Here is a 15746-nt window from a genome sequence, read left to right on the forward strand (position 1 = left end):
GTGTTCAACAAGTAAGTGTCTGATGGTAAAGTTGAAAGGAAGAAACCAAGTGGGTAACAAAGTTACCCGGTCAAATATTTAGGTGAATAGCCCTAGATGGTTGGGTCCCATTCCCATATCCTCAAATCAGAAGGCTAAGGCGCACTAGTACCTTTTCCTCTGAAGAGGGCTATCCTAAATGCAAATGATGTCTCAAAGCCCTACAAAGGACAACCGGGAAAGCACAGTACCTAGTAAATCCCCTTGGGGACCAGGCTCTCCTCTCTGTGCCTGAGTCTGCACAGGAGTGTGCGTGGTGGGGGAGGCTGAGGTGGGGTGGGAGGGCACTGACAAGAGGGAGGAGAGAGACTCCACGCAGTGATTGTGTGGAGGGGATTTGCTATGTCTCTTTCCTCCCCTCACCCCTCTTTCTTTGTGCTTTTTCTCCGTGTTCCTCTCTTTGTCCCCTTTTCCTCGTCCCCTTCTTCTGCATTTGTCTGGGAGGATCCTGGAGTGTTCCTTTGATCGACTCAATCTTTCTCTGGCACTTGAGTTCTGATTGGCTGAAGGACTTAGAGGGGGGGAAAAAAACTTTAATTAAGTAGATAATCTCTTCTTTGGAGGTTTGGCAGCTCCATTTCACCTCCCCTTAACTCTGTTTGGGATCGCTTACACACCAAGGAAGTTGGGGTTCGAGGAGAATTCCATCCCACTACCAGGAGGAGAATACTTCCCATCTTAGCACTCTGCTTCCCCAGTGTTTAGAATTTTCTATCTCTGTCACTCCAGAGGATTATGTTACGTATGAAGCCTTCTGTGCGCATCTTTCTTTTCACCTGTGTCCTCCAACTCAGCCATACCTGGTAAGTAACCTGGAACTTGGGATTAGGTAAATGCATTTCGTATATGGGAGAGAGCTCATTTTCATTTCCAGGAATGTAGGACGCATTGGGATCTCTCCTAGGAAAAAGTGTTCCAGAAAGCGGGGCTCTTCCAAATCTGGGATTTCAGTAAATCCTTAGACCCCTACCAATAAAAGAATTAAGAGATGGGGGTTCCTATTTTTCTAAATTGCTGTACCACAAATATTCTACATGTTTTTTGGGAAAGACAGTAGCCCTCCCCCCTCCCCCTTTTTTTTTAATCAAATCCTGATTTCGGCATTGTGGAGAAGAGGAAAGTGGTTCAAAGCAAGGTCTACTGTATGCAGAATCGGATCTTTGAGGTGAAGACAGAAATTCAATGAGATCTTATTTTGCACTGTCTGACTTGAATGTTTTCGGAATATTCTAAGTAATAGCTCATCACTTCCTAGAGATAAAAATTAACTACCGAGTTGGTACTGGGTTAACCAACATGTTTGACATTAAATATTTTAGGAATCTAAACTTTTCTACAAGTTTGTTTAATTGATCCCATTTACAAATATTTCTAACTTGCTCAGAAAATAAGACAGCATGTGTGTGACAGCGTTTTGTAAACTATAAACCACCGCACAAATGATAGATGATATGATCATCATTTGCATTTAGCTCTTGGAAAATATGTCACATATCTATACGTGGAAAAGTTAATAAGCAAGCACAAAATAACATGCAGACTGTAAGATCTAGGAAATGCATGTTGCTAGGGTGTTTGGAGTTCCTCCTCAATTAAGATGTGAGCTCAGTCTCTCTCCATCAGTTCTCATTTCGACCATCTATTTAACTAAGTTACACATCCAATTGCTACATAAACTGTCGAGGAAGCAAGAACGGGGGTTTCTTTGCTGAAATCAGCTTCCCGTGCTAATTGAGAGTGTATTCTTATCATAAATGAGTATAGCCATCACTATTAAAGAGCTGATAACAAGTACGCCAAAGTAATACAATTTGCCGGTTAATGCAATAATTTGCAACATTTCTGATTATAAACTGAACCGCCAAGTAATTGGTCCATTTTTAATTGGTATTTTAATTAAATATTTCATGTCCAAAAAAAAAAAATCTTCCTTCTCTCCCTGTCATGAAAACAAAAAGACAAAAGGGAGAGGAGACTAGTTCAGAGGATTTCTACTGATGTTCATGGTATTCTTCAGCTGATTCAGTATCAGCAAAAGAGAAACACGAGATTCCTTCCCCCAGTCACCAGGGCAGGGTGAAGAATTGTTCTATAAGAAATACCTTTACTGTGTGTTCCTTCCCAGCTGGAGGGGGTCATGTTCACTTCATTCCGATATTGACACTGCCACACTGAAAGGTGGCTGGGTTGCTCGTCTGTCCAAATTCAAGTGTCTGGATTCAAAAAGAAAGAAGAAAAAAAGAGATGTGAAAGAAAATTCTTATTTAAAAACAGGGTTTAAGAACCTCTTCTCACTTTCCTTGACTTTGAGGAGAAAATATACAAATCTTGATAATGCAAGTCACTTTTTTAATTGCATCCCAGAAGCCTCATTTTGAATATTTATACTTTGCTGAGTCTGGTTTTGGTAGCATTTGAAATGTGATTTTTTTAAATTTAACATCCAACCTCGATTATTCTTATAATGGGACTATCAGGGTTTTGTATAAGGTCATCTTTCCCTTTGTGCCATGCAGAGAAATTTGACCAACCGCAGCCTTTCAGATGTTTCTCTTAGTACTTCATTATCAACCTTTTATGTGGGGACCTCAAAAGCATTTAACAAATAGAGAATCACAATTTCTGCTTGGCTGTTCAATTGTAGGCTGGCCTGAAATTACTGCCTAAAAGAGTTGATCAACAGAAATTCCTAGGCTTGAAAGGGAAAGAATAAAAATGACATGTGCCTACAATGTGCAGTTTTACTAGGTGTCTCAGTGCGACATAATTGGGGGAAAGAGCATTCTCCATAGTTTTCTCTTGTCTGGACCTTTTGGAAAGAATTATCCTTTAGTGAGTTAAGAAAAAATAGTTTTTAATTTGTTTTTTCTTAATTATTAATGGCTAAAAAAATATGAAAGAATTAAAGAAACAAGGAAATAAAAAAAGAAATTAGTAAGGGAAAGCATAATACAGCTAAGCAAATTGTGATGCTTATAATGGTGGCCAGAGATGAATTAATGTTACTGTCCACTTCCAATACATTTACTCATTGGAATAAATCAACCTAGAACATGTTTTTCCTTAACTTGACTCCAAATGATGTCTCATAATGATACTGGGTCTTTCCAGTTCATAATCTCTCTCATTCTCTCTCTCTCTCTCTCTCTCTCTCTCTCTCTCTCTCTCTCTCTCTCTCTCTCTCTCTCTCTCTCTCTCTCTCTCTCCCCTCTCAACGCAATAACCAAATCAGAAAGATGCACTGGGACACAGAGGTTAACTATGTCTCTGGTCAAATTTTTCAACAGAGATCACTACCCTTAGCTTTTTCCAGAGGATTTAATCAGTTTCTTTTCTGCAGAAGAGCAAGATTCTCTGAAATCTTGTGTTTTAAAGCACTTTTTGAAATACATCATCCCTTGTTTCTCTACATTTATGTTTTTAGAGTAACCTGTCTATGGCTCTTGAAATTTTAACTGATGACAACATGCAAAACTCCTGATTAGCAAAGTCTTCAGTTATTAAGTGTGGTGGTGGTGGTGGTGGTGGGGGTATCTTTGAATCCATATTTTCATGAAGCATCATCATTAGCTATTATCTGCATTTTATGTGCAACACTTTTTCAAATATATATTATGACCAGTAAAATACACAGCTCATTTAAAATCATTGAATTCATGGTAATGTGTTGTCCTATTACATTTTTGTCAAATTTCCCCTCTAACAGATACAAAAAGAACACGGACAATCAAGTGAGGACCCACTAAGCTTTGTCACACTAGAAAGGAAAGTTAGGGGAATACAGTCAGGTGTGAGAAACTGCTTTGGAATATGGAAAATAATATGCCAATAGAAGATTCACATGCCGAATAGCTTTCCCAATCAATAAAGAGAAGTTCATAGTCCACTACAAAAGGTGGGGGTCGTGGGGGTAATTCTGAGCAGGGTTAGGCTGGTAGCTGTGGTGTAGGAGGTTCTGAGACATGATCAGGGAAGCTCAGTCCCCAGTTTTGTCATTGATTTCCTCAGCAGCTTGAGACCTGAGTTTTTCCTTTCCGAGTTTCTATTTCTCCTGCTATAAATAATAATAATAACAAACTATTATAATTGTTATTATTACTCTTTATAAAGGCTATGTGGTCCTGAGAAGAGACACTTTGTTAAAGCGTTTCTTATGAAACCAGTTTGCATAAGTGATGAGGAGGATGCTCTACAGTGCATCTTTATTTATTATTATTATCTGTGTGTGTGTGTGTGTGTGTGTGTGTGTGATAATATGATACAAAGAAGGATCTCCTTTTTGTGACATTATATAGAGGTAAATGGAATATACATAATCAGAAGAAAAGGAATTCCAAACCAACCCTCTCTCTTCCATGAAGGAGTTTACTCCCCACTCCTCTCCTTCCCCCCACTTTTACCAGCTGGGACAGTTGGTTAGTGCTGCACTGTATTGGGTAATGCTAGTCTCTCTTGGAACTGTTAATAAAATCCCCTTTCCTGGGCTCCATTTATCCTTTCTATTTCTATTAGAGGGAGAGGAGAACTCAGAGGGCTTAGAAAGAGAGGTCAGTACAATTTTATTTAGGGTAAACTCTCTTTTATTTCCCCAGAAAGCAAATTGTTCTTCCCGGGTAAAAGATCAGACTGGGTTAACAGTTGGGGGAAAACTCTGAGCTTGGTTCTGGAAATAACAGTCCCCCCAAACCCCCTTGCCTCCCATCTGAAATGTACCTACACTCTGAGGGTCTCTTAAAAAAACAACGAACTACCATCCACTCTGGACAGACTCTCTTGTCTCATTATAAGCCAAATTTGTATGGTTTGCTTTTCTCAATCTTTATTGTAGGTCCTTGTTATTGATCATATCATCTCTCTATTATCCTTCTTAGGTCAGAGTTTTCTCCAGACCAAGAGAAATCAGACCATATGGGATTATTTAAATTCACTGTTATTTTCCAGTCCAAATTCACTTTTCTTAATGGGTTGTTTTCCCAACGTCAGCATGCCCCGGCAGCAGCACAGACTGAGGCTGTGCATCAGTAGTCTCAGGAGACCCTGTAAGTAGGCCAATAGTTCAGTATTTTTATGCAGCTCCATAGATTAAATTCTTGTGTTTTCCAGGCCAACCTTAAACCATCCTGAATAAGGATGAATTCTCCTTCATTCAAGACTGTAATTCTCCCATATATGCAACTAGGTAGAGATAGCAGTTATATTTTTAAATAAATATTTTAATTAAAAACTGTAACTCTCTTTTGCTACTCTCCTTTTCATTTACTCAGGCTCTTCAGGTTCACCATATCAAACTCTCAAGTTTCCATTCCAGACCAATATCCAGGATAATAAATAGTAAACCAATAGATGGGCCATATTATATTGTCTGGCATTTCTTCATATTAATCCAAGGTGTCTGGTGGAGCTCATATTGCATAGATTATTGCTTCAGGAGTATTCTGTTGTTTCATTTATATTATTGAAATTTTCTTTAAAAAAACAAACAAACTTAGAACAGTACCTCTAACAATCCCCAATAACTCAGCTTCAACAGTTATCAACCCTTGGCTAACTTTGCTTCATGTATACTTTCTGTAGCGTTTTCAACTTCTTAGTGTAAATCTTCCAAATACTGTTGTGGCTCAAAACAATAAGAAGAGGGACAGGAAAAGGAACCCCCTATCCCATGTTCAAGAGATCTAGCGCCAGTAATTAGAGACCTTGGGGAACATCATACAGATATGACCCCCACTGGGGTGAAAAATCAAGAACACAAGTTAGTAACAGGAGAATCTGAGTTTGTTTTTCTTGGAGCTGTGGCTACTCAGATTGAGGTGAGGACATTTTCACCATCCATGGATTTAGTTCCATTAAGTAGTGAAAATGCTACCAAAATGCCAAAGCCTGCCAGTTTTCCTACCTTGAACTGTTCCCTGGCCATTTTCTAGGGCAAGTCACGCATACCTACCTTCTTGTTCCTGACATAAACTGGCATTGCATCCACCAGTGCAATTGAGAACGTGAATATTTTCTCAAGTCTCCACTACAGGGACCGAGGTAACAAGGTCAGAAAACAAAACCAGAGGCTCTGCCTCCATAATGGTCCTGGACAGGGTTCCTGCAATCCCAGGCTTTCTGGGAACCGTGGCTCTGAGCTGTTCCTTAGCAGCTTTCACTGAGAGACCTCGGGACAGAGAATGAGCACAGCTTATTCCCAGTTCGAGTCCTCATTTAAATGCTAAACACTGAAGTGCTTTTTTGTTGCTCAGTGTTTCTCAGCAGAGGTTGCTACAATACATAAAGGAGGAAGGAAATGAGGACAAGGGAAGACAGCCTATCTCCCTATAAAATATCCCGGAATACAAATAGCATTTGCCTTTCAGGGAATAAGATTACTCCTTGAAAATTTGTGATTTGCCTGAGAAAGAATCTGCCTGAGGTTCTTTGGCAGGAACCCATGGAACACAGTTGTCCTGAGGGCTATTATGTGGTCTTTGCCAGTAATTATTTGTCAAGGACTGGATTTGAGATAATGTAGGATGTGAAAATAAAATTTAACATAAGACAACTACCAAATCTGACACATCTGTTTAACTTTTCTTAACTAGTTTATAGGACTTTTAAAAAATAAGTTTGAGGGCACTGCCTTGTAACTTAGAAAATTCACACTTATAAAACAAATGTTGAGAATTATTTATAGGGCTGAATTCCCTTTGAAGAAACAGATGGAGTTTAAATAAGTGAAATAGCTATGGGGGTATGACCTAAACCTGTATATTTCTTCATTTTCCTTTTATACTCTTCTGGAAAAATACTTCTACTTGGCCTGAATCTCCACTGCATTTCTCTTTCCTTTCAATGCCATCCATACTCCTTCAATGAGTCTGTATTAGTTGCTTTTAGGTTCATAACTGTTTGGGCATTGTAATCTGGCTTCTGTTCTGTTGCTCTACTGAAATAGAGCTTCCCTATAATATTACCTTTGTTCCCTCTGGACAAATTTTTAAGTAGGAAGAAATTTGTCTTTGAAATTCCGAACCCTTCTCTTCCCTACAAGACTTCAGATTATCTTGTGGCTTCTACTTCCTAATCCTTCCCCTAGCTAAATAGGAAAGCGCCCGATTTCAATTACTTATACTTTACAACGGAGAAGAATTAGTCACGCTGTTGTTCACCCTTGAAAAACATTTTTAAACTTAACTCTAATTATACGGTGAATTATAACTAGCTTAAATATCCTTGAGTATTGCCATAGGATATTATTTCACAACGCTTACTTAGTAATGCCTGCCTTCTCTGTGATTTGGTGTGTGTGTACATATTGGTGTGTGTGTGTGTGTGTGTGTGTGTATTTGTGTGTGTGCATGTGTGTTCTGTAGGTCATATGCTATAGCAGATAGAGGGAATCACAAGGAAGCTTGCTCAGAAAGCTATGTTTGGGCTGTCCCAGGCCCAAGGCATCTTGTGCGTTCAATGAGCTAAAAAGCTGGCTGTCAGACATTCATTCTAAGAAAAACTTGCTCCACTGGAACACCTTCTGGCTACAGCTTCAGGCAGCTCCCTACTCTGGTCGCTCTCCTTAATCTCTCTTCTCCCTACTCCCCCCCTCTTCTCCCTGTCTCTCTCTCTGCTACATCGAGAGAGAAAGAGAGAGAGAGAGAGAGAGAGAGAGAGAGAGAGAGAGAGAGAGAGAGAGAGAGAGAGAGAGAGAGAGGGAAATGTCCATCTACTTTCATTCACTACCACTTCTCCTTTCCTCTGGGCCATCACCCCAAATTATAATTACACGGTCTCTCCTGAAGTAGGCCAACTAGAGCTTCATGACCCCAAGACTTTTTATGGACCTCAAGAAATGAGATTAAAGGGTAGAGAAAAGCCAAACCTATTATTCAAAGACTTGTGAGGAAAGTGGAGAGAGGGAGGACAAAGTGGGGGGAGGGGGTCAGCAGGCACTGGATGAAAGTCCTGGGTGTTGAGAGGAAAATACCAAATTCTGGATATTCATATGCAGAATCTTTGCTTTTAAAAAAATATGTGCATGGAAGAGAAAAAGGGAATCCTAACTGGAATTTAAGCTACACCAACCACTGGTATTTAAACATACCCAGGCACACCTGGCAAACTAGGAGGCAGCTGATCAATGTTTCGTTTATCTCATTAATGTTCACCTCCCCCCTCTCTCCCCTCCTCTCTCTAAAAGAAAATCAATAAAAGTATTAAAATCACGGTGGTATATCCATACAATGGATTACTACTCAGGAATGAAAAGGAATAAACAACTGATACATTCGACAACTTGAATGACTCTCAAGGAAATTATACTGACTGATCAAAGCCAATCTCAACAGGATACATACTGCCTCCTGCATGTCCCCTACTATGGATGGAGCTCACAATCTGGGCATGTGCCCTGACTGGAGAATCAAATCAACCACCTTTTGGTGCATGGATGATGCTCTGAGCACCAACCAACTGAGCCACACAGCCAGGCCTTGTACCACAGTTATTATAACCACTCACTATTTGAAAAACATTTAAACACCTTCCTAGTTTGGGTTATTATGAATAAAGTGCTATGAGCACCCAAGCATAAGATCCAGAGTAAAAATAAGTCCTCATTTCTCAAGGATAAATGCCTAAGAGTGGAACTGCTAAGTCATATGACAAGTCTATTTTTAGTTTTGAAAGGAACAGCCTAGCTATTTTCTAGAACCAGATTATTTATTTTTGGACTTTAATTATAAGTTCAATCCCTAGAAAGATATCCCACTATTTACATCTTTCTGATGAGAGAACTATCCTCCTCGGGATCCCGATGGTCCTGGATTCAAATCCTGACTTAGTCATTTATTATCTGGGTGACCTTGAGTACTTTTTTGAGTCCCAGATTCCCAAGTTGTAAAATTGGGGTAATAATGCCTACAATAGTAAGGACTTAACAAAATCAACATGTAAAATACTGAGAGTAGAGCATCTGTTACACAGTAATGAGTTAATGCTAGCTCTATTCCTGCTCATGGCAAAATAATGATCAAACGTTACTCCCAGCACTTTTGGTATTTGGAAAGAAGCATAATACATGTTGTTTTTTTTACTAAATAAGTTGTCTTTAGTAGACTCCTGATGCATAATCTTTCCTTCGCAAGCCATTTTCCCTTTCTTCCCATCAGACATATTTCCTAAAGTGATCCTTACAGCTCTTGGCAGCAGCAATGAGTTGGTGCATCTCCATTACACTCTGTGGTCTTGTTCTCTTCCAGGTCAGTGAACAATTTTCTGATGACTGGTCCAAAGGTAAGAAAAATATTCCTTTGATTTGTTTAGGAATATTCCTTTGATTTATTAGGAATTTATCTAGGAATAGCTAGGATTATGTCACTAATCCTAGCTCCTTAACTGAAGACTATACACGTAATTTCTTTTCATTATATCCACACTTTTTAGTGTGCCGTTGCCACAAAGGGGATTAGTGACAACCCAAACCGCATAGCATCTAGTGTCAGAGGCAAGGCAAGACTCACGAGTATGGATTCTAAATGTACAGCAGAATTTCTAAAGCCAGAAAAGCCGACAGCCCTTCACAATGTCAGGCTGCAGCCACACAACCTTCTCAACCTTCTCAGGCAGTGGAGAATGCAGTTTGTACAATGTTTCTGTTATACTGCAGTATCTCTAAGGACATTTCCAGTTCCAAAATATTGTTTTATAAGATGGGATGAGAACAAGCGAAAATTCGTGAATTGTGTGATTTGGGATCCTTCTGGAGAGGCAGAATAGTACAGTGAATAAAGTCAGGGCTAGTGTCTGTAAAATGAATTTTATTCCTACTTCTGAAACTTGCTAGCTGTTGGGCAAACTGCTTTACTTCACCTCTCTGGGCCTCAGATTCCTAATCTAGAAAATGGTCCCTATTTGACAAGGTTATTGGTGATGTTAAATGGGACAGCACATTTAAAATGCTCACTCTGCCATTATTTTGGAGGGATGGGAGAGTGGGCGGGAAGAGAGGGGCTTGGCCGTTTTAGGGCAAGTGTCTCCAAGTCCAGCTTCTGTAAGTCTGAATTCTGACCCTGTGTCCCCGAAGGCTTACTTGATCTACTCCAGCAGCGTGGCAGCTGGTGCCCAGAGCGGTATCGAAGAATGCAAATACCAGTTTGCCTGGGACCGCTGGAACTGTCCGGAGAGAGCCCTGCAGCTGTCCAGCCATGGCGGCCTGCGCAGTGGTAAGGAAAGCCTCGGCCGGCAGCGGCTCCCGTGACCCCCTGGCCGCAGGTTAGAACCCCACTCTCCGGATATGCCCCCGCCTCCTCTATACCCCAATTCCTCACCTGCTCTTTACCCGTAGGTCATCTCCCTCCCTGGGATCTTCTCTGTTCCACCTCCAGCTCCTTTTTCCTGCCTAAGAGCTTTTCTCTTCCTTCCCCCAAACGCTCACTGTTCACCAAACGGACCTTGTCAATTGGCTAATGGCTCCCTCACAATATAAATAACATCAGGAGGAAGGTAGGGTCATAATCCCTCATTCCCCTCGGCCCCTTCCTGCAGCGGGCTCCGCAGACAGAGAGGTACAGGACAAGTGGGAACAGACTTGGGGACCAGGTTTCCCTGGAGAAGAGAGAGTAGCCATGCCAGTAAATAAAAGAGCTGGCAGGCAGAGGTTCTTTCAGAACTAGGTGGCGCCCGCCTCTTAGACTTCAATGTTCCAGGAGGAAGTGGAGTGGGTTCTTGATAGCCTGGCCTTCAGATTCATCTCTTCCTCAGGCTCTGGCCCACCGAAATCCTTTACAACCACGGATGTCAACAAAAATCTGGCCACCTAATCACAAAGTGTATGCCTGGAAAAGATGGGAGGGGAGAAGGGAAGGGCTGAGACTAGGGCTGGAGTAGGCCCTGGAGAGAGGAAGGAACATTACAAAGGTGGGGAACTAGGGTAGAGCTGGGACAGGAGGACGATGATTGTATTAAAGGGAGGTGGCATGGCTGGCATTTCTTTGGATTGCGACTCCTCCCTCTAACTCACCCAATTTCTGGTTCCTGCCAGCCAACCGGGAGACAGCATTCGTTCATGCCATCAGTTCTGCTGGCGTCATGTACACTCTGACTCGAAACTGCAGCCTGGGGGATTTTGACAACTGTGGCTGTGACGACTCCCGCAATGGGCAGCTGGGTGAGTACTGACATTGGGGTGGGTAGGGCAGGCCAGTAGGGTCCACTTAAAGAATGAAAAGCTTGGTAGGTAGCTGGGTGGGGTGAAGAGGAATTGTATTCTTCTAACTCTGAGGAAAATCAGGGTGAACCAGTTTAAGCCCAAACCCTAATATGTTAAACCAGGTTAAATGCCTCATGGACTCTCCGTCTTCTACTAAGTTTCCTTAATTTAACAAACAATGATAAAGGAACAACATCCCCCGGGCAGTCAATCGGTCACTCTCTCAAACATAGTGGGGACATCCTTCCATTCTGTCTCCGTCTCCTTTCCACTCTTCCTCCACTGTCCCAACCCTCCCTGCCCTGCGGCTCAACTTCCAACTTAGTTGTTCCGTATTATTTCAATTGCTCCTCTCTCCCTCTCAATGCTTGCGCGTTCCTCACCTTTCTAACAGCCATTTTGCCCTTTCTGGAAGTGGCGGGCACATGCACACTCTGCCCAAAAGGCCAGAAACTGTGTGAAGATGGGCGCGCAGGCACTTTGCAGAGAATCCACTCGGCAACTACTTACGTCATGGAGTCCTGAGCAGATGATAGGCTGAACGTGGGCGCTCAAAAAGCGGCAAAAACAAGTCTAGGCTGAAACTAATCTGGAGACAAGGCACTCTCACCCAACCTTAATCTCCATCTCAGATTCCCAATGAGAAATAGCTGCTCAACGATCTTCCCTCTCCCCTGCTCTTTTCCAGGAGGTCAAGGCTGGCTGTGGGGAGGCTGCAGTGACAACGTGGGCTTCGGAGAGGCAATATCCAAGCAGTTCGTGGATGCCCTGGAGACAGGACAGGATGCCCGGGCAGCCATGAACTTGCACAACAACGAGGCCGGCCGCAAGGTGAGTCTTGCAGCCCCTGGGGTTGGCAGCTGGCTCCAACCATTACCACCCCTAAGTGAGGATAACTCTTCACTTTATTTAAGTTTGGAAAAACGAGGTTCTGAGGCGTAGGAGGTACTAGACGCCTCTCAACCCCCCCCCCACCCCGCCCCCGGCAGAGACTCCCCACGCGCTAAATCCTGGGCCCGCTCCCCCCTCTCCCCCAGGCGGTGAAGGGCACCATGAAGCGCACGTGTAAGTGCCACGGCGTGTCCGGCAGCTGCACCACGCAGACCTGCTGGCTGCAGCTGCCGGAGTTCCGCGAGGTGGGCGCGCACCTGAAGGAGAAGTACCACGCGGCCCTCAAGGTGGACCTGCTGCAAGGGGCCGGCAACAGCGCGGCGGGACGCGGCGCCATCGCCGACACCTTTCGCTCCATCTCCACGCGGGAGCTGGTGCACCTGGAGGACTCCCCAGACTACTGCCTGGAGAACAAGACGCTGGGCCTGCTGGGCACCGAGGGCCGCGAGTGCCTGCGGCGCGGGCGGGCCCTCGGCCGCTGGGAGCGCCGCAGCTGCCGCCGGCTCTGCGGGGACTGCGGGCTGGCGGTGGAGGAGCGGCGCGCCGAGACCGTGTCCAGCTGCAACTGCAAGTTCCACTGGTGCTGCGCCGTGCGCTGCGAGCAGTGCCGCCGGCGCGTCACCAAGTACTTCTGCAGCCGCGCCGAGCGGCCGCGGGGGGGCGCTGCGCACAAACCCGCGAGAAAACCCTAAGGGTCCCCCCTCCCGCTCCTTTCCCCATCTGTCCTCGGCTTCTTTTAGAGACCCCAGTAATAGAGGAACCTAGAGATGCGGATCCTTCACTCGCAAGCCCAGGGATCCCGAGAGAGACGCTGCAGTCTCCGGAGATGTCACTTTCCAACCTGTTCCCCCAGGCCCGGGGCGCTCTCCGGGAGCTGAGGTTTGAGGTATTGATCTTCTTTGGACGAGGATGAGAATAGGTGGTCCTCCTCCCCTTCCTAGTTGCCCTAACGTTGGACCCAGCCTATGGAGCCTTGGTAACAGGAAGACCCCTGCTCAAATACACAGGGCCAACAGGGGTGGGGTGGGGGGAACCATGGCTTCTCTCTTTTGTCCATTTTGCTCAAACCCCCCCCTTCCCCCATTTTCGCTGCCAGGTCTCTATTACGGCTGCATTTTCCGCCTGCAGAGCCACTCCCCGGGAATCTCTAATGCTTTCTCTCGGCTTCTCCCTATCCTTTGTCCCTAAAGAGAAACTGTGCGGAAACTGACCCAGGAAAAAAGCACGTGTGAGAGGACTAGTTCTTGAGGCAAGGGTTGAAGATGGGGAGCGGGGTAACCTAGAGTGCTGCCTTCTCACCCTGTGACACCGTGTCTAATGGGCTTACCGGGGGACAGTGACCTTCCTGAAATCGCCACGGCGCTCCAGACACATTCCCACAATGTCTAGGAACTCTGTAAGGCCAGATGGCCGGTCATTTCCTACCCTTTAAAGTACCCTCCCTGCCCCTAACCCACTGCCCCCTAGCAACCATCTCTACCTCTTCTCCTTCCCCACAGGACCCTTGTTCCTCTGAGCCAATTCTGAGCTCAGTAACAGCAGTTCCCCATTAAGGTGTGCACCCCTGAGGGCAGGTATGAGAGAGGAGGAGCTGGGACCCTTCCTTTTCACTAACCTGGTTCTCAAACAGGCAGGATTCAAGGCCTTGAATACTTTCCTTTAATAAGTAAACTTTCTGCAATGAAATTAGTACTAATAGGAAGTTCAGTGTCTTGGATTTTTTTATGTATTGCAGTCGCTGTGATATTGCCCTCCTTTCCAGGGACTGAACTTATTCTTGGGGATATAGACGAAGGTGGTGGGCCCTCCCCTTCGTCCCACCTTGCCAGAATACCATCCTCTGTGGAGCCTCACTTTCCTCAGGGCCTAAATAGTCATTCTGGCCTGACCGAGGCTAATCTGCAGGGATTAGTCAATCAGCCACATAAATCTCCAACGAATACGTTCACTTAGGAGTGAGAGCTTGCTACTGTGGGTGCTTGAGTGTCCTGGTTCTTGTCCCAGAAGCAGTCCAGCAGGGACTTGCTTAGGAAAGAGGGCGATGGGACGGGAAGAGCCAATCCCCGACAGACACTCTGCAGCCCAGGAGCTTCCCGGCCAACTCTCTTCCTTTAGGCCTGCCAGGGGCTGCTCTTCAGGAGAACTGATCAGATGCTAGACAACCCAGAGCGGGCGAGAGCAGAGAGACGATGTGGCCCCAAGTAGGTAACAGGGCCAAGGCTAGGGGCCAACCGGTGAGTGTGAGGGCTCCCATATTCCAAACTGCGACTGGCCAGATCACACCCCAAGGCCCTGGCCTCATTCCTATACCTCTTCTGGTCCTACCTACACTTATGAGAAGAGAGGCTCTCCCTTCCTTCCTCCCTTCCTTCCTTCCTTCCTTCCTTCCTTCCTTCCTTCCTTCCTTCCTTCCTCCCTCCCTCCTTCCCTCCCTCCCTCCCTCCCTCCCTCCTTTCCTTCCTTCCTTCCTTCCTTCCTTCCTTCCTTCCTTCCAGGGGACACACTTCCCTTCAGGGCTCCCTTAGTGAGACTGGCCAGATCAGACCCCAAGGCCCTGGCCTCATTCCTATACCTCTTCTGGTCCTACCTACACTTATGAGAAGAAAGGCCCTCCCTCCCTCCCTCCCTCCCTCGCTCCCTTCCTTCCTTCCTTCCTTCCTTCCTTCCTTCCTTCCTTCCTTCCTTCCTTCCTTCCTTCCAGGGGACACACTTCCCTTCAGGGCTCCCTTAGTGCTTCATTCCCAGCTGCATCAGCAAAACGCCTTTGCTTCTTCCCTCTGCTGTGATCTGGATCTCTTAAGTCTCCCAACTTGCCCTTCTTCCTTCATCAAGCAGCAGCAGATACCGACCTGGCTACCCCACTTGGCGGAGTTATTTGATAGTGTACAGTAAGAAACCTGGCAAGGCGACTAGAAGATACAAAGAAGCACGGTGTGGTAAAGGAAAGCTGCATTCTCCAGGGGAGTCTCTCAGCATAAAAGAGAAGTTTTGTACTTCATGTTTGATAACTTCAGGTCAATACTCAAAACATGTCATACTGCCAGAAAGTTCTTTCACAGGTTGTTTTGTATTCCCAAATGGATATATTTGATACCAGATACATTTAAGTTCTATAAAGAAAACATTGCTGAGTTACCTTACATTTGTATTGCTTCTCTTCCCCCTACCCCCCACCCCACAGCTCCCCCATACACTTCTTGCATTATCCATTCATTCATTCAACAAACACCAGAGTGGAAACAGAGTGGTAAACACGACACTGCCCTCCTGCACTCATGGAGTTTAGATTCTCAGACTCAATCACCAGGGCTGTGTTGCCCTTACAAATGTAGGCAACTCCAGAATGGCTGCCTGGGAAAACACTTCCCGTCGGTCGGCCAGTCAAACCTTTTGTTTTATAGATTTCAATGATGCTGAGAACGATGTCTGGCTGGTTCCACCAGCTAGTAAGTGACCGTGGGGTGGGTAGTGAAACCCAGGCCCCTTCTCTCTTGTGTGCTCTTTGGGACAGAAACAGAGGGAGGTCCTGAGAAGTGACAAGGACTCTGGGGGTGGGGGGTGGAGGTGGTGTAAAACACTGTCTCCTTCCTGTCCCTAGCCCCAAAGCCTACACACAGGCAGGGCTTTCTTT

The 15746-nt window shown here is 45.0% G+C and overlaps 1 protein-coding gene across 1 annotated transcript; it reads left to right on the top strand.

Moving 5' to 3' along the window:
* The first annotated feature begins 600 nt into the window (after positions 1-600).
* On the top strand, positions 601-13646 carry WNT8B (Wnt family member 8B). Its single transcript, XM_036438869.2, has 6 exons — positions 601-842; positions 9276-9309; positions 10100-10238; positions 11057-11182; positions 11913-12055; positions 12262-13646. Exons 1-6 carry the CDS (start codon positions 775-777, stop codon positions 12805-12807), a joined length of 1056 nt encoding a protein of 351 aa, XP_036294762.2. The 5' UTR covers positions 601-774; the 3' UTR covers positions 12808-13646.
* Positions 13647-15746: the final 2100 nt, after the last annotated feature.

Source organism: Pipistrellus kuhlii, unplaced genomic scaffold (genome assembly GCF_014108245.1).
Source record: "Pipistrellus kuhlii isolate mPipKuh1 unplaced genomic scaffold, mPipKuh1.p scaffold_m20_p_15, whole genome shotgun sequence".
Classification (NCBI taxonomy): Eukaryota; Metazoa; Chordata; class Mammalia; order Chiroptera; family Vespertilionidae; genus Pipistrellus; species Pipistrellus kuhlii.

Excerpts from the sequence above, each read along its gene's own strand:
- WNT8B (XM_036438869.2), top strand. The coding sequence starts at position 775 with ATGTTACGTATGAAGCCTTCTGTGCGCATCTTTCTTTTCACCTGTGTC. Across the intron at positions 9,310-10,099 it reads TTCTGATGACTGGTCCAAAG|GCTTACTTGATCTACTCCAG; the intron begins GTAAGAAAAATA and ends GTGTCCCCGAAG. Across the intron at positions 11,183-11,912 it reads CTCCCGCAATGGGCAGCTGG|GAGGTCAAGGCTGGCTGTGG; the intron begins GTGAGTACTGAC and ends GCTCTTTTCCAG.